This window comes from Xenopus laevis, chromosome 2S (assembly GCF_017654675.1).
Source record: "Xenopus laevis strain J_2021 chromosome 2S, Xenopus_laevis_v10.1, whole genome shotgun sequence".
In the NCBI taxonomy this organism is placed as follows: domain Eukaryota; kingdom Metazoa; phylum Chordata; class Amphibia; order Anura; family Pipidae; genus Xenopus; species Xenopus laevis.
Genome location: NC_054374.1, coordinates 6,162,811 through 6,179,848, shown reverse-complemented (window position 1 = coordinate 6,179,848; position 17,038 = coordinate 6,162,811). Strand labels below are relative to the sequence as shown.

The 17,038-nt window shown below is 40.8% G+C and overlaps 1 protein-coding gene across 4 annotated transcripts in view; it reads right to left on the bottom strand.

Annotated features, from left to right (window-relative positions):
- abr.S (ABR, RhoGEF and GTPase activating protein S homeolog) overlaps positions 1-17,038 on the bottom strand; it is a 225,708-nt gene that overhangs the window by 117,884 nt on the left and 90,786 nt on the right. Inside the window, exon 1 of one of the 4 annotated variants that reach the window (XM_018248355.2) lies at positions 1,281-1,834. Coding sequence (XP_018103844.1) covers positions 1,281-1,448 — 168 coding nt within the window. The 5' untranslated portion in view covers positions 1,449-1,834. 4 annotated transcript variants of the gene reach the window in all.

Here is a 17,038-nt window from a genome sequence, read left to right as displayed (position 1 = left end):
GGGAAAAAACATTTTTTTCAAAACACATCAATTAATAGTGCTGCTCCAGCAGAATTCTGCACTGAAATCCATTTCTCAAAATAGCATTTCTCTCCTAAAGTGCAGGCACAAGTCAAATGACCAGGGGCAGCTGGGAAATTGACAATATGTCGAGCCCCATGTCAGATTTCAAAATTGAATATAAAAAAATATGTTTGCTCTTTTGAGAAATGGATTTCAGTGCAGAATTCTGCTGGAGCAGCACTATTGACTGATTCATTTTGAAAAATAATGTTTTTTCCCATGACAGTATCCCTTTAAAGGTGAAGGTTCAACATGAACACAGACTGCTACTCCCAGGATGCTCAGCTAATGGTCATTTCTAAGAATGATCCGCCCAGAGGATGAGCTGTGATCGAGTGACATAAACATACATCCCTGGAAGCCATCAGATGCAACTAGATGCAGACATGCCTGATGAATGAACCCATGTTGTACAACAATCTGTTAAACAAGCGCAACACAAATATATACATATAATACACAAAAGCCATGAATATCCTGTAAATTATATCCTTATAAACAGTGAGTTCAGATGTCATCAGTTATAAACGGTGAGTTCTGATGTCATTTCCGTCACATGACTCACTGAAACTTGTGTATTATAATAAATAAAGTACCCCCAGTTGTAAAATATGAGGATATTAGAAGTTACCTCGGAGTTCCATGACCTTCGGCCTCTTACTTTTATATGGTCATGAAACTCCTCGGTAACTTATAATATCCTTATATTTTACAAGATACAACTTTATTCACTATATATATATATATATAGTTTTGACACAACCAGTTCTAATAACAAAAATGACAGCTCCCATCATTCTCAGCTAACCACAAGCATGACATGGAAATGGCACAAACTTGATTTTCCCAACTCTAAAAAAAGTGAAGCTTACACAAAGTGCCTGCTGCTGTAAGGGACATAAAGGCTCTTTACAGACTCCCCCATTCATTAAAAGTATTCCAACAAACCACATAGAGAGACTGTTTGTGTATTGGAAGACATAATGGAGGTGTATGCTAAGCTTACAGACATGGCTGCTGAATTAAAGTAACATTTTGGAGTTTTAAGTGTAAGGCAAGCAGAGAAGTCCTAGTCCTGTAGTAGTCAATGATGTGTATGTACTTTATCAGCAGCTCAGTGCTAAGGAGGGGTTGTCCCTAAGGTGTGCTACAGTCATTAGAAGGCAAAGGTGAGACAAACAGGCACCTGTCAAACCCTTTATAGTGGCCTAACTTACCTTAGGGCCCATTGGGAAAGCAGAGATCTCATTAGGGCTCGTTGGAGACTGGCATTCTGCATCATCAAAGCAAAAACCAGAGTCATCTTCCAAGACACTTTCCAGAAATCTAATGGCCTCGTCTTCTTCCTCCACCCCTGGTCCAACTGGTGGCAAATTGCTCTCCATGGAGTCCCGCTAATCCTTATTTCGACCGCACCAGTAGAACAGGCACACACAGTCCACGTCATGCTTGTGGGTTGCACATTTTCTATGGCAGTGCCAAGCTTGTGGGCATTAAACAGGAATTCCCCAAAGTTCCAGGTGAGACCGTTCCTCCTGAAGCCCAGCAGATCTGCTCCCTCCGTAGATCACAGACGGAGCTCCAACTGCAGCTGAAATATCACTTTGCAAGATGAAAAGGAGGGGACGTAAGGGGATTTCTTGCACTTCCTCAAAGCCGGTTACCTTTTTTGTCTTTTCTCTAGTGATGCTGGTTAACCCCGTGAGGCACCCCCTGCACAGGCTTCTTGTATTGGATCTCCACCAATGCTTCTCCTGCTCATTGAACTTTCCTTGCTGTATTTGAAGTGGCTTCTGAGCTCACAGGAAATGCTGCTTATTATTACAGGCGGGGCTGCTGCTGTTCCCTCATGTGCTGCTCCCAGGCTACTACTAACCCCTGGCATGCCGACATTATCACAGGGCTAATAAGCTTGGCCTTTCCCTATTCACAAGTGAAAGTTAGCATTAAACGGTGACATTTGCAGAACAATAGGGCTGTTTTTGTATATCAGGAAGCTGCGTTGTGACTCACAAATCTCCACTCCACTTTGCATTGTCCCTAGTGAAGCCGTTCAGTGAATGAGAGGTGGGTCATTAGGAAGCCGGCAGTGCATTATATCACACAGACTCTCACAATTGCCCTTCCCCCAAACGGCACTATTCAGGGAAACCCTCCGATTTATAAGTAGGACAAGAAGGGCTTCGCAAATCACTGAGCTGCTTTGGTGCACTAATTGGGCTGTTTATGCAAAACCTGCACTCTAGAGGGGTAATGAGCACCAATGGGGGTTAACTCCTTTCAGGCTGGTGCAAGTGTTATGTTAAAGGAAAACTATACCCCCCAAACAATGTAGATCTCTATAAAAAGATATTGCATAAAACAGCTCATATGTAAAACCCTGCTTCATGTAAATAAACCCTTATCATAATAATTTACTTTTTTTTAGTAGTATGTGCCATTGGGTAATAATAAATAGAAAATGGCCATTTTAAAAAATAAGGGCCTCCCCCTGGGATTGTAGGATTCACGGTGCACACAAATCATACACGTTAGATCACATGAGCCAATTGACAGTTGTGTCTTTTGCTTCCACACTTCTTCCTGTTACAGTTAGAGCTGCAGTATTTCTGGTCAGGTGATCTCTTCCTGTTACAGTTAGAGTTGAAGTATTTCTGGTCAGGTGATCCCTTCCTGTTACAGTTAGAGCTGCAGTATTTCTGGTCAGGTGATCTCTTCCTGTTACAGTTAGAGCTGCAGTATTTCTAGTCAGGTGATCTCTTCCTGTTACAGTTAGAGCTGCAGTATTTCTGGTCAGGTGATCTCTTCCTGTTACAGTTAGAGTTGAAGTATTTCTGGTCAGGTGATCCCTTCCTGTTACAGTTAGAACTGCAGTATTTCTGGTCAGGTGATCTCTGAGGCAGCACACAGACCATCACAATATGGGGGTTCAAGGCAAGAGATGTAAAAGGACAATATTTACTTAAATATATATTCCAGTTTGGTAAAATTCTTTCATATTCCACTTAATATGATGTCAACTATCTGTTGCTTAAAGGGATACTGTCATGGGAAAAAAAATTTTTTCAAAATGAATCAGTAAATAGTGCTGCTCCAGCTTAATTCTGCACTGAAATCCATTTCTCAAAAGAGCAGATTTTTTTATATTCAATTTTGAAATCTGACATGGGGCTAGACATTTTGTCAATTTCCCAGCTGCCCCTGGTCATGTGACTTGTGCTCTGATAAACTTCAATCACTCTTTACTGCAAGTTGGAGTGATATCACCCCCCTCCCTTTTTCCCCCCAGCAGCCAAACAAAAGAACAATGGGAAGGTAAACAGATAGCAGCTCCCTAACACAAGATAACAGCTGCCTGGTAGATCTAAGAACAACACTCAATAGTAAAAACCCATGTCCCACTGAGACACATTCAGTTACATTGAGAAAGAAAAACAGCAAAAACAGCAAAGCGCCGCGCCAGTCGCCGCAGGCGACAGTTTTGTATGGGCGCCTATGTAAAAACGCCTGTGCTAACCACACGAGGCGATGCGCTTTTCAACAGTCGCCTGAAAATGCCTCGCCAGGCTTTTTCAGGCGACTGTTGAAAAGCGCATCGCCTCGTGTGGTTAGCACAGGCGTTTTTACATAGGCGCCCATACAAAACTGTCGCCTGCGCCGGTCGCGGCGACTGGGGCGGCGCTTTGTCGCCGCGACCGCAAACGCAGGGCTATCTCCCCGTGTGGACTAGCCCTTAGATTTTGGAAAAAACGTAAAAAATAAATAGTGGAAAGTAATTGGAAAAAGTCATTATTTCTAGGGAACAATCTAAAAACAACTAAATTGAAAAAAAGTGTTTGGAAGGTGAACAACCCCTTTAATAATAAAAATAGCAATGGCTTTTATTATTAGCTCTTTAAAGAGGTTGTTCACCTCTACTGAAAGTTAATTTAAAGGTGAACCCCCTCCTTTAAGGGATAAATCAGCAGTCAGGGAATGAATAGGCAATATCTTGATCATTTATAATAATATAAGGAATGGTTGGCTAAAGAGGAGATTTCATATGCAACCTATTTATTATCCATGTTCAGTTCCATAAGAAAGTAAAAGTACCATACACAAAGTTTTATGCAACAGATTGGCCTAGTGATCAAATACAGGGAATAATGTACCCCCTGTTCTAAAATATAAAGATAAAATATAAAGATACTTGCAGCAATCCATTATTTTTCGTACTAGTTTCATTGAGTGACAAGCAGGGCCACCATTAGAAATTACGGGGGCCCCATACAACAAAATTTTTGGGGCCCCCTGGGCCCCGCCCACACTGGCACCCAAGCCCCACCCCATATCACAGTTAAAAGACCACACAGCCCCTGCCCCAAATTTGTTTTAAAAAAAAACATTGGTGGCAGGGACCCCCTTACAAGTTAAAAAAATTGGGGCCCCAACATTTTTTTTTTTTAAAAAAATTGATGCCAGGGCCCCCCTTTACAAGTTATAAAAAAAATGGGGCCCCAAAAATTTTTTAAAAAAAAAAAAATAAAAAAAAAAACATTGGTGGCAGGGGCCTATAGAATATTAAAATACATTGGTGGCCACGGGATTAAAAAAAAACAAAAAAAAAAACACAAACTGGTATTCAGTAGAATTGAACTCAAGGCTTCAGGGCTTCAACTTCGCCTCCTTTTGTGACTTTGCGTCTTTTCACCGCTTCAGGATTTCAATTTCGGCTGTTTTCGTGACTTCGGGTCTTTTCGCCGCTTCGGGACTTCGGCTGTTCGGCACGTCCTCATTCGGGACTTGAGAAATGGCTGCACGGCTCAGGCGCTCATAAGGGGGGCCCGGGTCTTTCAAAACTGCAGCACTGCCGGGCCCCCCCCTTCATGCTCAGGCCCGGGACACTTGTCCCCCCCCCCCCGTAGGCAGCCCTGGTGACTTTACTGTGCAGTGATTATAAACACTGCTTATAGGGCTATAGCTTACAGGATAATATTGCTGAATACTAATCAACTGCGGTAATTAATACTGATCAATATAATGAGCAAATTTGAGAGGAGGTGTGTGGTTCCATTCACTTTTATAACTGTTGACGATCCACCAATATAAAGCCACGGTTTCCACAGTAGCACATGAATGGATGTTCTGGCAGGAAGGTCAAAATCAGCCCAACCAATCCAGTATAAAATCACTCGTGCTGGCATGGAAAGGGTGCTTGCATCATAGAGACTTCACTTCTCACTTCCATGTTTAACATATCCAGAATCTAGTTCTGCAATGCCCTCTAGTGGCTATAAGAATTGAAACACTAAATAGTGATGTAACCATATACTGTTAGATTTTTAATTATCTATTTAATTCTACTCCCAGAAGCAAAGTGACCTAAACCTGAAGGCCTATTAAAATGAAGGGGTGAAAATAGGAGTGAACATTTGCTGCCCTAGATATTCTTGGAACTATGGCTAAATGATTGATAACACCGATATCTATTTCAAGAGAAATGGGGAGCTGACCAAAGATTGGACCTTTGTAAAATGTATAACGAAGCAATAGAATTCTTAATGAATCAGATGAAAATTAAGGGTAGGACTGGCCAGATATGGGATGACTTTGACGTAGTTGTTCAGCTTAAATATATTGCAATATATGGACAAACAATCCCTGTGTTGTTTAAAGGGTAAGGCATTTTTCAGTAGCAGTAGCACAAAATGTGTCTGTCTTAAATATATTGATAATGGGTTGAGTGCAGAGGACTCTTGTAGTTGACTATATGGACCTTCAAGAGGGGCTTTAACAGAAAACATCAGAAAAAACTACTTTGAAGGAGAACCAAACCCTTGCTACCCCTACCCTTCATAGACCCCCTCCTTGCTCCCCCCCCCCAGCCTAGCTCTTTACTTACCCTTCGGTGCAGATTCAGGGCATCAGAGTTCACGGGCGCCATCTTCTCTTTGGGAAGCATGCACAGTTGGAGTCATTTTCTGTTTCGTGACAACTGCGCAGGCGCCGAAAGTCACAGAAATCTCCGAAGCACCGGAAGACCCAAAGATTACCGAAGCGGCTGAAGATGGCGCCCGTGAACTGTGCTGGACAGAATCTGCACCGAGGGGTAATTAAAGAGTTAGAAATACTGCAGCTCTAACTGTAACAGGAAGAGATCACCTGACCAGAAATACTGCAGCTCTAACTGTAACAGGAAGAGATCACCTGACCAGAAATACTGCAGCTCTAACTGTAACAGGAAGAGATCACCTGACCAGAAATACTGCAGCTCTAACTGTAACAGGAAGAGATCACCTGACCATAAATACTGCAGCTCTAACTGTAACAGGAAGAGATCAGCTGACCAGAAATACTGCAGCTCTAACTGTAACAGGAAGAGATCACCTGACCAGAAATACTGCAGCTCTAACTGTAACAGGAAGAGATCACCTGACCAGAAATACTGCAGCTCTAACTGTAACAGGAAGAGATCACCTGACCAGAAATACTGCAGGTCTAACTGTAACAGGAAGAAGTGTGGAAGCTAAATACACAACTCTGTCTGTTAATTGGCTCATGTGACCTAACATGTATGGTTTGTTTGTGTGCACCGTGAATCCTACTATCCCAGGGGGAGGCACTTATTTTTTAAAATGGCAGTTTTCTATTTATGATTACCCAATGGCACATACTACTTAAAAAGTATATTATTATGAAAATGATTTATTTACATGAAGCAGGGTTTTACATGAGCTGTTTTATGCAATATCTTTTTATAGAGACCTACATTGTTCGGGGTTACAGTTTTCCTTTAAGCTCCCCATACACAGGCCAATGTAAACTGCCGACAGACTAAGTGGGCAGGTTATGGGGCAGTGTATGCCGTGATCAATATCTGGCAGAAAATCGTCCAGATTTTAAGTCCCATTGGATGAAGTACCGTATTAGCTCACCGATATGGTCCTCGGTCCAACCCCCTGTATGCTCCTCAAGGTGGGCGTATCAGGGAGAGATCTGCTTGTCTGGTGACTTCGCCAAATTAGAGGATCTCTCTATTCATGGCCACCTTTTAACCTTTCCTGGTCCAAATTTGCGTATGCAAATTAGAATTCTGATGAATCTTTTATGAGGGATTCAGCCACATCCAAAAACAGTGGATTTGGTGCCTCTCAACCTTATACACCTTTTACTCTGAGCATTCTGTACACTTCCCCCTCAGACCACGCTGAAACATGGAAACAGTACAATCGCTACTGGAATAATTACTCTGAGCAGAGGGCAGACTGTAGTTGTTGCTATAGTGACGCCATGACAGTATACGGATTGCATTTGGAATGAGATTCCTTGGTTTTATTACATAGGAGCCATAGCAACAAGGCATTAGAACAGAACCCTCCCCTGAAACGGCAAAAAGTTGTGAGTTTTCTCCAAAAGTAAAGACCAAAAATTAGAATTAAAAGTTCAAATCATTTATTAGGACATACAGGTGACCGCCTAACACGTTTCGTACCTACTGGGGCACTTACTCATAATAAGCTAATGATTCTAATTAATAGTAGGTACGAAACGCGTTAGGCGGTCACCTGTATGTCCTAGTTTGAACTTTTAATTCTAATTTTTGGTCTTTACTTTTGGACAAAACTCAAAACTTTTTGCGGTTTCAGATTTTTGCACCCATGGACTGGGTGAACTGTGGGTATTTTTTCTCCCTTCATTATTTGCTTCTTTTTTTAAAATTAATAATGGTACGGTCATTGGCATTGTGCAGAGAATAAGGAAGCAGATCTGACCGGCACTCGAACGGACCCACAAGACCAGAGATATTCAGTTAAAAAATAAATTTATTGGTAGAAAAGTTAAAAATATAGCTGCATCTACATCCACCCTACGCGTTTCATACCCCTCAGGGTGCTTAGTCAAGGGCTCCATTGGCATTGTGCACCATAGTCCTAATGTTTGGTACAGAAACCTCCCCTGCCTGTGTGGCACCATGTTTGTTTTTGGAGGGGCTTGATAACCACCGTCGCCAATCAGTGGCTTAACTAGACATTACTGGGACCTACAGTAAATTATTTTTTAAGCCCCCTAAAAGTCTAGTTGTTTTACCAATATTTATTCAAATTGTATATGAATTAGGGCCTCATGGGGCCCCTATACCTCCAGGGCCCCCTGTAGCCCCAGGGTCTGCTTCCTTTATAGTGGCCAATGCTCATCACGTTATGTGGCCAGATATGATGGGGGCCACACACCCCAAGCAACCCGTGTGTCCTGGCTCCATATTAACGTTGCTTCTCTCCATACAATTATCTCAACACCAAACTGCCATTTGTCATACGGTTCTAATCAATACCTTTTCATTGAAGAGCTTTTACCTGCTCCTCTTTATTCTGATTGCTATTCCCTGAGCTCGGAAGCTTTGTGCCTTTTTCATTCACACCATGTACCTGCCTAACATCACACGGCGGCCAATTCTTTTTAATGTTCACATTGTTACCCAAATCTAAAGATTGTAAGCTCTTGTGAGCGCAGACCTCTAATTGTACCGTTTCATTGGTTTCTAAATCGATCATATGTCATAACAAAACGATGGTAGAGCGCTGCGTAAATGCCGAAACGATGTAAATAAATAAGAATTACTACTGTGTAATACAGGTATAGATTTTAGCATATTAAAGCAGATTATGGGGACCCTGTCAGAAATGGGCCTGATTTTTCACAAAAATCAAATGATTGCATTTTGCCAGCACATTCCGATGATTAGCAGAGATAAGCAATTAAAAAATGAGGTTACTGGTTTGTTTTTCCCAAAATTGAGTGGTGAAATTTGCAGCCACTAGATGGCGTCAGGTAACAAGCCAGGAGCTTCTGGTATACACAGCACAGAAACACAGGAGGATTTTTTTATTCAGTGTAAAGCGAGGGTAACCAAATATATTACATTATTCTTTAGATACAGTGGCAAAACCCTGTCTCCCCTGCTTTTCTGACACTGTATCTGAAGGGCTTACAATTTGTCGTTCTTAGATGATATATTCATATTCTCCACCTTCGCCAAACCCAAGGTGGAAAGAGGAAACGCTTTTCACTCCCAGGTAACTGTTGGGATTCAATATTCTAATTGGTGGATCTGTAGTTGTATATATAACTGCCAAAGTGATTTTCATACTGATTTACTTGCTGTATATATTTTTCGAAGCAAAGATTCAAATTTCTCTGTAAAAGCAGAATTACATTGTGGCTGAATCATAGATGGAGTTCAGCATTTGTCTCAAGTGCCCTTACCAAATTTCTCATGTCCCTACATGTGGCCCCTGTGTCTTTGCATTATCCATTCTGATCACACAATGCGTTGGCTGTTTTTATAATAATATACTTTTATTTCACGTAAGCAGTGATTGATTGCATCTAGTTGGATCTTGGCAGCAAACCATGACATATACATAATCTAGATCCAACATCACAGAGCGAAACTAATTATTTATAATACACAAAAGCCATGAATATCTTGTAAATTATATCCTTATAAACGGTGAGTTCTGATGTCATCAGTTATAAACGGTGAGTTCTGATGTCATTTATGTCACATGACTCCCTGAAACTTGTGTATTGGAGTTCCTTGACCTGTATAAAAACAGTCGGCCTTCGGCCTCGTGTTTTTATATGGTCATGAAACTCCTCGGTAACTTATAATATCCTTATATTTTACAAGAGGGGGTACTTGATTCACTATATATTTATCAAAGAATTGATGAATTTGTATAGATTTGAGTGTTGATTGTTAAGTGGCAATCCCGCAACACAGAGTGGAAAATAAGCACTCGGCACTTTAATTAAACCAAATACTGGTGAACGAATAACTGCATAGTCGTGGAAAATAAGCACCCAGCACCTTTTTAAACCAAAAAAACTATTTATATAGTACAAATGGTGGCACAGACGTGAAATAGGAGCACATAGCACCTAGTATTTAACCAATATAAGTGGAGTTGATTGGGGTGCTGTTAATTAAGAAATCAGCATAGGAGGATAATGGAAGTTAATTTAATGAGTGAATAAGTGACCATTGGTGACCATTGAATCTAGAAGTTATCAGGTGGAGATATTGAGAACTAAACATAGTGGGTGTAAGAAATCGGAGAACTTTTATATTTATGTAGGGATGTGAAAATTTAGACACCCTTACCCTTTATTGACAGGCACATCCTAAGTGATATGGACGCCTAAGTGGGTCCTTATGGGGCCTTTGTGCTTATGTAATCCCTGCAGTTCTCACAGTGGATACTAGATGGCATAGTATAAAAGGCTTGAAAACCATGAGGTCAGCGTCCATTGCTGCTGAACCTTTCCTCTGTTATGTAGCAGAGGTTAGGGGTGGTGGAACTCAGTATGAGTCTAGTGAAGTGATAGTTATACCCTTTAATAGATCACTCTAGGAGTGATAGATAGGGTATGTAGTTGAGCAGCTCAAAGCTCCGACCAGGATATTAGAGGGATTAAGATCCCGGCTATTACTGACCCCATAGTAGGGCCTAAGTGTTAGACTCAGGGGAGTACGTTGTCTTCCGAGTTCCACCTAAGGTAATCCTGAATATTGGGGAAATACCTTCTCACAAGCTTCCTAACTCTCTACCGTGTACTCTCTACTATGCAGACAGTCATTCTACGTTTGGTACAGTGAGTATATCTTGTTATATTGGTTGATCTATGTGTTATTCTATGTTCCATATTCCATTGTGAACTCTGGTTTTGGTTTATGGTTTAAGCAAAATAAAACTACTGGCGCCCAATCTCTTGTGTATTGCACACGATTACAGTTGCACTACACCCTGCCTCCACCCCGCTGCGAGGGCTTACCCCTGAGAAAAGAGTCTTATGGGTGGTATTAACCCACACGGAAAGTAGCTGAAACAGACTTCTATAAAATCAGTTTATTATAGCACTACATTTATATAAAATTACAGTCACAAACAATGTTCTTTCTTCTTTTTTTTAAGTGTGGTTATAACTCGTTGGGTGTCTGAGGAGCAGACACCCAAGGATAATAATAATAAACACTCCGCTGGGTGACAACACAAGTAAGGCCTGTATCACAGCCAAAGCCCATTCAGCACAGAAATCATTAAACAATTTCCTAAATGTCTTCAAACATGTTGCAGCCAAGTGCACCTTTAATGCTGCTGCAAACTGTAAATAACACTCGGCACTGACATCTCATTCTCTCAGAACAAATCAATGGGACGACCCAGTGCCAATGCCTCTTTGCTATAAATGTCAGGCACAATGGATGGAGCTGGGTTTCTCCCTAGTCCACTGGTTTTTTCATCATGTTCAGAACAGCCAACTCCACCAATGTGCTGCCAAATAAAAATCCAATGCCTCCGGGTTACTTTTAGCCAGCGAAATGTCGTCAAGAGTATAAAACATATAGCAAGTGCAGTTAATTTAAGTTATTACTATAGATAAACCATAATCTGGATAAATGAGAACCTTCATAGACCTCCCTGTCAATAATGCAAAGCCAAAGAAAAACAACATAAGCAAAGCCAAGACATTTTGGTTTCAACCCTGGGAACGTTCCTGCCTTGCTTACAGAGCACAGTAACAAACACAAGCTGCAAGTGGCTACAACAATCTACTATCCCAAATGTCATAAGGTTGAGCCATCCTTAGCATATATTCACCCAAGGGACCAGTAGCTAAGGGGAGCAGCTTTAGCTTTAAGAGAGCTGCTTTAGGAGGGCAGCTTTAAGAGAGCAGCTTTAGCTTTAAGAGAGCAGCTTTAGCTTTAAGAGAGCAGCTTTAGCTTTAAGAGAGCAGCTTTAGCTTTAAGAGAGCAGCTTTAGCTTTAAGAGAGCAGCTTTAGCTTTAAGAGAGCAGCTTTAGCTTTAAGAGAGCAGCTTTAGCTTTAAGAGAGCAGCTTTAGCTTTAAGAGAGCAGCTTTAGCTTTAAGAGAGCAGCTTTAGCTTTAAGAGAGCAGCTTTAAGAGAGCCGCTTTAGCTTTAAGAGAGCCGCTTTAGCTTTAAGAGAGCCGCTTTAGCTTTAAGAGAGCCGCTTTAGCTTTAAGAGAGCAGCTTTAGCTTTAAGAGAGCAGCTTTAGCTTTAAGAGAGCAGCTTTAGCAGAGCAGCTTTAGCTTTAAGAGAGCAGCTTTAGCAGAGCAGCTTTAAGAGAGCAGCTTTAAGAGAGCAGCTTTAAGAGAGCAGCTTTAAGAGAGCAGCTTTAAGAGAGCAGCTTTAAGAGAGCAGCTTTAAGAGAGCAGCTTTAAGAGAGCAGCTTTAAGAGAGCAGCCTTCTGGTGTCTATATAGTAAGTAAAGTTCACTGCAGGACCAGATTTATATACATAGGGAGCCCCTAGGCTGGGACCACTTGTTACCCCTCTTTCCCCTCTATCCTTTATATGCCTGTGCAAGTCTTAATTAGTAGGGTCTGGACTCGGTATATGGTGAGTGGAAGAGTTAAAGACCTAGCAAATCTCCCATATGTCCCCAGTGCTTCAGAACCCATTACAATGTGACTGGGTGGCATGTCACCCCTAAAATTCCTCCATCCTAGGCCCAGGCCTTTGTAGGGTTACCACCTTTTACTTTGGTGGAAAATGGGCAGGAGGCCGGGCTGATGACATAGGGGTGGCCAGTGACATCAGGGAGGGGGGCCATGAAGGAGGACAGGACAGTGACATTGGGGGCAGGGCTGGCATTGGGGGCAGGGCTGACGACGTGGCGGCCAGCAATTAACTGACCGCCATGTCATTTTCAATTCAATGTCCTGTCCGGATTTCCTAATTTGGAATTCCGGACAGACACTTCACCTGGACATCCCTTCGAAAAACCCTAGGCCTTTGTGGCCTTTCCACAAATTTGGGCCTGGTTTACAGAAAAAAAAAAAAGACAGGCCGCGGCTTGAGCAATAAAAAAAAAATAACATTGCTGTAAGGCTACTCACCTGCCACGAGCAGCAATATAATTATTTGAATGATGCTTAATCTCTGCAGAATAAATTGGTGCAATATAAATAATAATGATTATACTAACTGTCAGAGGAAGAAACAAAAAGGACTGGCTGTGATTGGCTGTGATATAATGTGGCACTTGGCTGGTAAATGAATCTGCCACAATTAAATGCATCCCCACAGGCAGCCACTAAACAATTCACCGCTCGTCTCAGGACAGATTTTCGGATATCTAAAAATGGCTTATAAAAATAAAAAAAAAAAAAGGAACGTTTACTTAACCTTTGACATGTCTTACTGCACGAAAAAAGGCCAATAGTAAATGACTGAATTTATATGATTTTTTTTTTTTATAATCCTGTTTCAAAAGATTCTTTTCCAGTTTTAAGAAAGTTGGTCGGCTGAAACCCAGGATATTTGGAAGGGAACAACAGACGGCTATTTTGCTCACTTCCATTGCTCTTCTGTTTTTACTGGAGTTATTCCTAATCTGACAGATAGAGAAAATTCCAAGTGGCATATCATTCACCCTCCCTCAGTGTCAGACTGGGACACCAGGGGCCACCAAAAAAACCTTAGACCAGGGGCCCATTCTCAGTACTATTATAATTCCTCTCCTCACTCAACCTCTATTCTCCTAGTTTATACCTCCCAACTGTCCCGTTTTTTACAGGACAGTCCCGATGTTGACAGCTGAACCCTCAGTCCCGGGTTTGTTACTGAAATGTTCCCACTTTCTCTTTGATCTCCTGCACTGAACAGCTACAAAAAGATACAAGGGGCTCATTTATCAACACTGGGCAAATTTGCCCATGGGCAGTTACCTATAGCAACCAATCAGTGATTAGATTTTTGAAACCAGCTGCAAGTAGAACAATGAATGCAGCAATCTGATTGGTTGCCATCGGTTACTGCCCATGAGCCCTAATGTTTCTAACTTAATTGGCTTTTGGCAGATAACACAGACCATTCAGCAGGTGCACAGATACTTTTGTAACAATTTAAGATAAGCAAAGACACAATTGTAGCTATTTAAGATAAGCAGGTCTCTTGGGGAAACTATGATTTAAATCTTAAAGGGCAATTCATCTTCATTAGTAAAACTGTAACAACATATAAAAAACAGAAATGTGTTCAGACTTTGATAACCTGCCAAATGAACATGGTAATTAGGGGGTGGGCCACAAAACAGGCGTGGTCAAAAAATGTTGCTGCGCGATCTTTTTGTCCCTCTTTCTACTTCCAAAATGTTCATTAAAAATGATCAGTGGATTAAAGGAGACGTTGACCCTATTATAAATCTTTTCAAAGTAGGTGGCCCAACCTACAAAAGATACTATAGTGAGAAAACAGATTAGCAAAACCACATCAGCCTTAGGGAGATTACAGTTCAACATGAGATGGGCAGACAAAGTACTATTTAAATGTGCGTGTTATTAAAGGGGTTATTCACCTTTAAATTAACTTTTACTATGATGTAGATAGTGATATTCTGAGACGATTTGGAATTAGTTTTGATTTTTTTTATTATTTGTGGTTTTTGAGTTATTTTGCTTTTTATTCAGCCGCTCTCCAGTTTGCAAGCATTTTAGCTGGTTGCTAGGGCTCACATTACCCTAGCAACCAAGCACTGATTTGAACAAGAGACTGGAACATGAATAGGAGAGGCCTGAATAGAAAAATGTATGAAAATGTACTACAAAAAGTAGCAATAACTATAAATGTATAGTTTTACAGAGCATCTTTTAGATGGGGTCAGTGACCCACCATTTTAGAACTGGAGTCAGAAGAAAAAGGCAAATTATTCAAAAACTATAAACTAAAAAAAATAAAATAATGAAGTTGCTTATAACTTACAAAGGGGCGTGTTTACCAACATTGGAGATAAATATCTCCTGGAGATCTCAGGAGATGTTGCCCATGGCAACCAATCAGCATTTAGATTTAAACAGTCGCCTATAAGTTAGAAAATAAAAGCAAAGATCTCCTGAGATCTCTTATCTCCAATGTTAGTAAACATGCCCCTAAAATTTAACTTTAAAGTGAACCCCCTCTTTAAAAATACATAGGTTCTGCATGCTTAAAGCCATCGAAAAATCAGCTCTTAAAAATGGCAAGACTTGAGATCGATGAGAGTATGCCGAGAGCATTTTGGCACCCCATGGGGCAGCAACACATTCTTGCATCCCCTTAAAAGATAGACAACGTGTAGAAGTCTCCTAGGTCACCAGTAATACAAATAGTGCATGCCCTTCCCAATAAGCAACTGTCAACCATATACACTTTAAGGGGATACTGTCATCGGAAAAAGTTATTTTATTTTTTTCAAAACACATCAGTTAATAGTGTTGCTCCAGCAAAATTCTGCTTTGAAATCCGTTTCTCAAAAGAACAAAACAGATTTTTTTTTACATTTAAATTTGAAATTTGACATGGGGCTAGACATATTGTCAGTTTCCCAGCTGCCCCTGGTCATGTGACTTGTGCTCTGATAAACTTCAGTCACTCTTTACTGCAAGTTGGAGTGATATCACCCCCCCCCCCAGCAGCCTAACAGAACAATGGGAAGGTAACCAGATAGCAGCTCCCTAACACAAGATAACAGCTGACTGGTAGATCTAAGAACAACACTCAATAGTAAAATCCAGGTCCCACTGAGACACATTCAGTTACATTGAGTAGGAGAAACAACAGCCTGCCAGAAAGCAGTTCCATCCTAAAGTGCAGGCTCTTTCTGAAAGCACATGACCAGGCAAAATGAGCTGAGATGCACCTACACACCAATATTACAACTAAATACACTTGCTGGTTCAGAGATGACATTTTATATTGTAGAGTGAATTATTTGCAGTGTAAACAGTGTCATTTAGAAATAAAAACGACATCATAAAAATCATCACAGAATCCCTATAAGGATTGGCATTTTTAAAAGGATCCTGACACATCATCCGCCCCATGTGCAATAAAGCCCCTGAATATACCCGCCCAACTGCATCCATAGGAATTGACTCATGTAGAGAACCCATGAGGCGATCCCACGTAATCATGAGAAAATGTCTTCTTCTACATGAATGGTGCCTACAAAATATGAATTGGCCTCTCTTAACCCCCACACAGAAATAAAAGAACAGGCATTGAGCAAGCAGATGTTCAGCTTGGGATACTAGTCAATCATCTACAGAATCAACATATGAAAGGACTGTGCTGTGCGGCACAATGCATTAAATACATATAGAAAACCCTGTTTTGTAAGTCCCCAGGTGCCAATGAATGAAGAAACGAAGGAACAGGATTCACAGCTGCAGTATTCTCTCTCCTCCGCAGACTGTTGCAACTCCCTTAATCATCATTTAGGCACAGCCTCGTCTGAATAAAAGCCAAGCACCTCGGCTTCAACAAGGCAATAAAACAGAATAAGCAGCAGCAGCAGCAGCAGAAAAAAGGATTCAGCCTCCTTGTTATGTTATTCTCTGCTCACTCCAAGTTTCCAACTACGGACAACATCGGAAAACGAAACGTTCCAAGTGCCATTCCCTCATCAATTTACATCGATTTAGCCGGCGGGAAGGCATTTATTCATTTATTTTTCTTATGGATCTCTTTGTTGTTTTTTCTTTTTTACTTTAAGCGATTGACTAACATTATTGCATAAGGCAATTACTGTACTTGCTGACATCAAATGTAACTCAATTATTAAGCCTGGTTTATCATGTACTGGACTTGTTTCATACTTGGGTCATCGCAAATGTTATACACATTTGACTTTGCTTTCTTCTGTTTTATTTTTTGGGTGTAAATAAAAACTGAAAAATACAGATTAAAAAGATAGGTTAGAAAGATAGACAGATAAAAGATAGACGGACAGACAGATATAAATAGATGATAGACAGATAGATAGATATATGATAGATAATATATGGACAGATAGATCGATAGATAGATAGATAGATCGATAATATATGGATAAATAGACTGACAGACAGATAATAGACTGACAGACAGATAATAGACTGACAGACAGATAATAGACTGACAGACAGATAATAGACTGACAGACAGATAAATG